We start from the raw sequence: 7,957 nt of genomic DNA, 5'->3' as shown, positions 1-7,957 counted from the left end.
ATCCCGCAGGGTAAGGGGCACGCGGGGACCGCTCACCGAGCTGCCGAGCCCGGAGCCCCAGCCCAGAGCCGGCCCTGTGCGGCCCCGTGACTGGAGGGCGCCCCTGCAGCTGTTCCGTGACAACAGCGCCCACTGATCGGTGCCAGCCAGCACAGGAAGGCACTGCTCGCAAACAGAACGAAAGGAAGTCCAGAGGGATTTCCAGGTCTTTCCTGGAAGGGTCAGCTGAGTTTTAGTGTCGCTGTCAGCTGTTGCAGATCTCTTCCTCACTTGGCAGGCTCAAACATAGCTGCTGAGGTGCCACAGAGCCCCTGGCCTCCAGGACAGCCCTGCTGCAGCTCTGCTGGGAGGCAATAAGCACGTGTAACATCAGGGGAATTCAGGTTTCCATTACTGCCGCAGCCCGAGGCCCGGCATCTTGGGATTCTCAGTTCCTTCCTCATGCATTGCCCTCATGTTCCAGAGGGCAACTCTGCATTTTCCCCTCTCAGGTTTCTCATTATAGGAACTGGGCTGCATGTGAGTGTTCTCACCCTGCTCACTGGTTTCAGGAATCCCCATTTTCTGGTGACTTCAAGGGCAGTGCCGGTCCCTTTGCTGGGCTGACCAACTCCAGACCCATTGCTGTAACGTATGTCTGTGTTGGTGTCACAAAAGATCTGTTTTTTTGCCAACCTTCTGTATTTTACGCTCACATTTTGTTTTCCATAGATTAGAAAGAAGAAAACCTGAATTAGTGCTGCTTGCCATGCAGCATGTCCTGAATCCTAGAGGCGTTCCAAAGACAGAATTGCTTATCTGCATAGAAATGCATGGCTGAGAAAACCCCTCTTCCCCATCCTGCTTTTGAGCTCCAATTCCCCCTCACTCTTCTGTGACCAGCAGAGGGGATCGGGATGAGGCAGGGAATATCAGCTTACTTTGCTGCTAAGATTACTTACCTTAAATAATTGGTGAAATCCTCCCTGCAGAGTTGCCGATCCCTGAGGTTCTGTCTTGCCGTGCCCACACTGGAGCTCAGGCCTGGTGGGTGCTGCCCTGTGCCGGGTGCAGTGCAGTACTGAGTGCTGTGCTGGGTGCTGCCCTTGGTGGGTCCCCTGGCAGTGTGAGCACACCCCGCTCACCCCCTCCTGTTTCATCACACCTCAGCTGGATCCCCGGGATCCCTTCTCAAGCTTCACAGGGGTACAAACTGGGTTTGGTGGCTGTAGGGGCAGCAGACCCCTCCAGCACACGTTCCTGCCCTGGGGCGCTCGGCCGTCGAACCGCCCGACGCTCGGAGCCGACCGCGCTTCAGGGGCAGCTCCGGGAGCAGCGGGGCTGCGGACCTCTGACGCTACGGCAACATTCCAGCAGCTTCCACGTGGGAGCAGCCCCGTAACACACGGCCGGCACAGACAGCCCCTTCTTTCAGCGGGCCAGCCTCGCGTCCACGCTCACCAGGTGACAGAACCGCCACACGGTGACACGAGTGAGCAGAGCGAGCCGCTCAGAACTACGCCTTCCACAGCCTCCGCGCTCCCCTCAGAGAGGAGCGACCGTTACGACCGTTACGACCGTTGGGCGCGTGCCGCCAGGTGGCGCTGCCGGGCAGCAGCACGGCGCGAGGACTCCTCGAGCGCCGCACCGCACCGCACCGCAACGCAGCGGCTCGCGGAACCTTCGGGCACTGCGGATCCGCGCCGCGCTCTGCGAGAAAGCGGAGAACACCGCAGTCATCAAAGCGGTCGCTGAGGTTTAAACATCAACACGACGGAAATTCGAGCTCCTGTGAAGAGGTCACGTGAAATTCGGACTGCAGTTATGAGGCGCTACGACGAAGCGCGGCTGGCAGTGGGAGCACAGCTGTGCTGCGAGGACAAACTTAGCGAGGGGTCACAGGTGCTTAAAGAAGGAGTTTATTGACAATACCATCACAAAGAAACGCCCTAAAAGAAAATTCCAGAGACCTCTAAACTTAGAAACTTTAAAATTTTGTTCTCATTGGCAAAATACACCCCCGAGGGAAGGAAATAAAGAGAGAAAAGATGTCACTGCATCCTTTTAACTAATTCCAACATTCCGGATCAGTCTTTTGATTTCGCCACACACGTCCAGCCCTTCAGCACAGTGAACACGAGTCAAAGTACAGTCTGCCTTCTGCGATGGAATCTGAAGAGGGATTTCCTCTCTGCAAGCATCTCCACGGATCCTCCGCCTGCTCGCAAAGCGGTAACGCCAGCAGGAAACGACTGCAGCAACGATCACAGCCCAGAGGCCGCCTAAGGACACAACGCACACCGTGCGGCACAGCACACCGCCAGCGCGCATCCCACAGCTGGGCTTCGTACTGCACGTAGGCGAACTTAAAGCCAGAAAGGGACAATGCTGATAAAAATGTACTCGGATATTTCATAACATGTATATTTATTGCTTTATATGAATACTGTATTGAAAGCCCAAGCATTCAGTTTACACACAGGAATTATACAATTATATACCGTTTCACAATGGCAGTGAGCACTCATTACAATCTACAAAAATCTACTTTACAGAAATTTAAAAATCCTAAATATCAAAAAAGTACAGTTGAAGAAAACAGGTATAAATTTGGCAGCCAGTAATTGTGACCGGGAGGTTGCAGCTTGCATGTCTTTAAATATGGGAACTGGAAAATAGAGAGGAAAGCAGTAGTTGTGCTTTGAGCTGGTTTGAAAACAAAACGTAACACTGGCTGTCAAGGTAGCATGTTCAAAAATATTCAGTTCACTTCCAAAATGTTATACAAATCATGGTGATTTCTACGCACACCTAAACCTCTGTTATTTAGCTCAGGTACGGAACTACTGTCATATATTAACTCTTCCAATAGGGTGGCGTGAGCGTTCCGATGCCGTCTGCATACCTTAGAATGACTGAGAGACTTCTCTGTAATATTCACACTGCTCCAAGGAGCACTCAGAAAGGCCAGTACCTGTTCATTTCTCCCAAGATACTTCCTTAGCGTATCTTCACACGCTTCTCCTACAAAAGTTTAAGCTAATGTTTTGATTACAACGTTCTCAACATAAAGCACATTTTCTCATAAATAAATGAAATCCTTTCACTCAGGCACCTCAGAAGTATACAAAAGTGTTGTAATCTGAACAGTTCTCGTGGAATGTGGTTACTCTGGTGTTTTCAACAATATTTCCAGGGTTTCACATGGGCCAGATCTTATTTGCCTTTTTTTTTTTCCCCCAGAGGCAAAAGAAAGTGCCTTGAAAGGTGAACTTAGTCTTCTATAGAAAAAGTATTTGCTGTATTTATCTTTTGTAGAAACAGAAAAATATAACATTTCCCCCTTAGAACAGTGAGGGTACACATACGTGTGCATGCGTGCATATATGAGTGAAATGCAACACATTTTAAACACACAACATAAGGTTTCATAGTGTGTATTCAAATAAAAATCTGGACACCAGCATGAAACCCCATAATTCACATGTTAAACGTTGAAACTGTAACCAAAATATGAAGTAACTGCTATAGCTGTCAGAAAAAGACAAGACAAAAAGCTTCCTTGCTTACATACAACTAGGTGTGGTAATCTCCAAAAAAGTTGTCAAAATTATAATTACCTTCCAGTTTAAAAACTTTTATTCTAAATAAAAAAAACTATACACAAACCACTGATTTGACCAAACAAAAGTTCAGCGGTAAGCAGGACCTGAAGGAGCTGGTATTCACAGTTCTTATCATGTACAACTCTTTCAAGGTTCAATCCAAGAAGTTTATTTTACAACCTGCTTCTTTTGTAAAACTAAAGGTCCACTTTATTACATAAAATTATTTATACAGTGTAAAACCGGAGCCTTATGGAAAATACTGCATCTAAGTGTATTTAAATTAGTCTTGCTCCATAGGTTCATCTGCAACTTCTGTGGCTTCCTCACTGTTTTCCATAGGGGTTTCTGATGAAGTTTCTGGAGTTTCACTACCATAGGACCCTAACTCTTCAGTTTCACTGCAGTCAGCTCCACTACTGACAGATCCACTACTTTCACTGTTGTCTGAATGTAAATCCTTCTCTGCTTGAGACTGATCAGACTCCTCCATTTGATTCTCCTCAGAGGACTCTTCATTCACAGTTGAGGATTCCGTGTCTTTTTCTTGATCTTTTCTGTCTGGACCAGCATTTCTGGGAGACATGAAGGACTCTAGAAATGGTGAAAGGACAGTATTACTACAGCATTTTTAAACAACTTTTAATCCTGCTATTTTCCATTCCCACCTACGCCAAGCAAAGTTCCTACAACACAGAAAAAGCTGCATCTCAGAAAGTCTGGGGTTGCCAAATATCAGCCAACGTCATCGCAATAGCCAGGATCGGAATAGCCAAACTGTCCTAATATATCATGAAGTAAAATTTTGGATTGAATAAGTAGCTTCACTTTATTAGTGCCTCAGTGGATAAAGACATGTTTTAAAAAAGTCACTTTTTCTTGCTCCCCCACATTTCCTTACTTGTCTTCTGCTAATGCAGTCTTCTGGAAATGAAGAAAAAGGAAATCCTAACTTCGTGGAAAATGCACAAAGCAAAGATAATGAAAAATCGGAGTTACCTTCCTCGTCTTCCTCTGTACAGTGCTGTCTTGCGCAAGTAGAATCTTTTTCTTTATCCTGAGATGTAGAAGATGTTTCTGATTCTTCCCCCATGCCTAAAGAAACTTCGCTGGAGGCAGATTGGTTTGGTGCATCCCTGGCTTCCCCTTCTTTGTCGAATTTAAGTCTTTTTACCTCATGTCCTTCCGCTTCTGCAGGATCATCTTCAGAGTGCTTATTTTTTACTGGGCTGCTCTGAGCACCTTCTGAGTCAGACGCTGGTGAGTCACTATAAACAACAAGGGCAGCTGTAGAGTGTTTTTTTGGTTTGTTTAAGACAGACATTCTATAGCCTGTCACACTTTCTTTTTATTAAGTAGCTATTTCAAGTTAAGCATTCTGCAGGAAAACAGTAAAACTTGCTTCATGCACTAAAAGACAAAACCTCAAAATCATCACTCCCACTTCACCTGATTGTTGATGAAAACAGTGACCATGCTGCTCTAGTTGCTCTACATTCCAGACAGTTCCTACTGTCAGCTTTAATGGCAAACATTTATGAAATATCACATCCAGTTACACTTTATCATCCCAGTACAGATACGATAACTGGATTTCTGAATTCCATTAATATTCACTCTGCATTTTTACTATACATTCCATATACTTAAAAGATACGCTATTTTGAAAATTTGAGCTAGTAGTTACTCAGCCCAAAAAGCAGTCAGCAAATATTTGAACCCTCCTGCAGATATTCCTCTAATTACATGTAACCTGGAAGGCCATTTGCTTTTAAAGTATCTTTAGAATACAAGTGAAAAAAAGATGAAATCAATAAAAACTCAAAAGGCATTACTCCTCACAAACCTGTGTTTCTTATCTTCTGTTTGCTGCAAACTTGATTCTTTATGTTCCGTGCTGTCCGGCAAACCGTTTGTTGTCATTGGAGTTGACAAAGAAACCTTCGGTCGATTTACTGGTCTGGGAGTTCCAGGACCATTTACGTTTGATCTTTAAAAATAATGACAATGAATTAATTATCAACTACAGAAAAAACCCAATAACAAACAACCAATCCTTTTATAAAAGAAATTTGCTCCCAACATGCAGAGAACAGCTATAAATCAGTTCCTAAAACTTCTTGGGAGATACAAGGGGGAGGCGGGTGCACTTTCCACCCGAAGCTTAGAAACTGTATTGAGTAAAGTAGGAAACAGTATCACTAAAACGTTAAGAGTAAAAAAGAATTCTAAGCAACAAGGTTACAAAAGTATCAAATAAGAGCATAGCATGTATCACTACTATTCTTCTTCCATCCTTCTGTCGATGTTCATGCCATGAAGCTACCTAGTTGGGATCAGAATAGGTAAAAACAAAAGGGACCTGAGCCAGCTATTTCTGGAACAACCTTGCTGAAAGAATTAACTCCTAACGTTAAACTTACCTCTCAGAGTAACCTGGTGAATTTCCTGGGAACATTACACCATTCATCCGATTTAAACTGCTGGAATTATTTTTCCTTAAAACAAATAAAATTAAAAAGAATTAGAATGTTATGAATAACATACTTCCAAATTACTACGTGGTATATGTAAATACGTGCAAATCACTATTACTACTGTTGAACTAACTACACTGAAAACCAAACTCTGTGTACTTACTTTTGTATACAACTACTATCAGGAAGAGGAACACATACAGGCACTCATTCTTCTACCTACTTATCTATACTTATACTCTACTTATACAATGTTGAAGTTCCGAGGAACTGAAAAAACATCATACTTACTCCGAAGATGGATATACACAGCTGACAACCATGACATTCTGCAATACACAAAAAACGTGTTAAGTGTTCAGAAGTAGAAACTTCTGCTCTTGACAACAGCCCAGAACTTCAAGCGTTATAGGATTTGGTCAACTGCTGAAGTGCTTTCAAACAAGTTTTCTTTAGAGATATCAACACATGGAAAAATAGAGAAAAACTGTCTTGGTTTCCCCTCTACAAGATCAGACCATAGTTATATTAAAGGCCAGCATTTTTGTGAGTGGATTACTTTCAAAGACAACAACACTAAACCTCAGGCCTAAGTCTTTGTACTTTCTAATTGAAGTGCCCTTGTAAAGCAAAACAAAATGTTCTGCAGTGCTGGAAAGCTCCTGAGTAGCTGAAGAAACTCCGTTCGTACACACAGGGCCCTACAGACTGTCCAAGCAAGAGTGGCTGATTTGGGCAGTCAGACTTCCACTGTTACCATGTTCTGACCCCACATGAAAAGGGCAGAAATAATCAATTGTGTTTTGCTTAGTTACCTCTTTCTCTTGAATGGCGCTGAAAACTAAATCCATTTTAACACCTGGAAACCTAGCTTAGAAGTTAGGTAAGTTTATCTTCTCATAATCAACAGTCAGAAAAATTATATGTGGCCTTATTTATTTATTTTTGCAGCGCCACCTATATTAACCCAAACAAACCTTAATGAAAAACTGCCACAGAACTTGAGCTATTGCTTCACAGAACTCATTTTGGCTGATCATTGCTTTGCAAAATCCATGTTACCATTTATTACTGACCACGTTCTTCCGAACTTGCAAGAATATATATCTGACTGTATCTTCTATAATAGTGAAAAAACACCCCTTTTAAAGTTAACTCTTGAAAAGTTAAGCTTTCTTTGACTGAATATTCTAAGTAGAAACTTAAAGCTAATCTTGCTATCAAGAAAATCCAATGTGGAACCACATTCTGAAAGTCCAATATCTACTTTTGAGAGATCCCAAATTTCAAGAAAGACTATGAAACACCATTAAATGTCATCTGTGTGCTTTTAAGAAAGTATATCGTGGGATATAGAGGGATTTAAAAACCTGGTACAAAAGACACTGTGGAGAAGAAAGGCTTCTTTCTCCTCCATGTAATCTGAATCCAAATGTGAAAGGAAGAAACAGATAAATTATTTCAGCTGATTATTTTCAATTAGGACTCAATACGAAGAATGGCATCATACCTTCCAGAAACTACAGTTTGAGTATTGCACACTGATTAGGAAACACAACAGTTACAGTCCTGATACTCAAGTTTTACACAAGCTGTTTCACATGTTCTTTTGATGTTAAAACATACAGAAGTAACTCATACAATTAAGAGTAGCTATTAGCTATTCTATGACTACAAGCCATAATGAAACCAAGAGACCTTCGGTAGTAATTTGAAACTTATTCAAACAGTAACTGTGATGGTTTAGCTGTGTGTTCTCTCACAAAAATACATACCTTTTCCACACCTCTTAGAAATTTGTCAGTTCCTGTGTAATTCCTCCTAGGATCTGTTAGCAACTCACAGAGTCGCTGAATAGTGAAGGGGATGCTGCAATGAAATAGATTTATAACAATT

The 7,957-nt window shown here is 42.8% G+C and overlaps 1 protein-coding gene across 3 annotated transcripts in view; it reads right to left on the bottom strand.

Annotated features, from left to right (window-relative positions):
- Positions 1-1,882: 1,882 nt before the first annotated feature.
- PPP4R2 (protein phosphatase 4 regulatory subunit 2) overlaps positions 1,883-7,957 on the bottom strand; it is a 34,172-nt gene continuing 28,097 nt past the window's right edge. For all 3 annotated transcript variants that reach the window (XM_046899986.1, NM_001006142.2, XM_046899987.1), the window contains 6 exons: positions 7,837-7,930; positions 6,353-6,390; positions 6,008-6,082; positions 5,431-5,574; positions 4,584-4,852; positions 1,883-4,178 (listed from right to left, as the gene is read on the bottom strand). In XM_046899986.1, coding sequence (XP_046755942.1) covers positions 3,868-4,178; positions 4,584-4,852; positions 5,431-5,574; positions 6,008-6,082; positions 6,353-6,390; positions 7,837-7,930 — 931 coding nt within the window. In that variant the 3' untranslated portion in view covers positions 1,883-3,867. The remainder of the gene's footprint in view (positions 4,179-4,583; positions 4,853-5,430; positions 5,575-6,007; positions 6,083-6,352; positions 6,391-7,836; positions 7,931-7,957) is intronic.

The sequence above is a fragment of the Gallus gallus genome, chromosome 12 (assembly GCF_016699485.2).
Source record: "Gallus gallus isolate bGalGal1 chromosome 12, bGalGal1.mat.broiler.GRCg7b, whole genome shotgun sequence".
In the NCBI taxonomy this organism is placed as follows: domain Eukaryota; kingdom Metazoa; phylum Chordata; class Aves; order Galliformes; family Phasianidae; genus Gallus; species Gallus gallus.
Note: the sequence above shows the minus strand (reverse complement) of the source record. Positions and strands in the feature narration are given on the sequence as shown.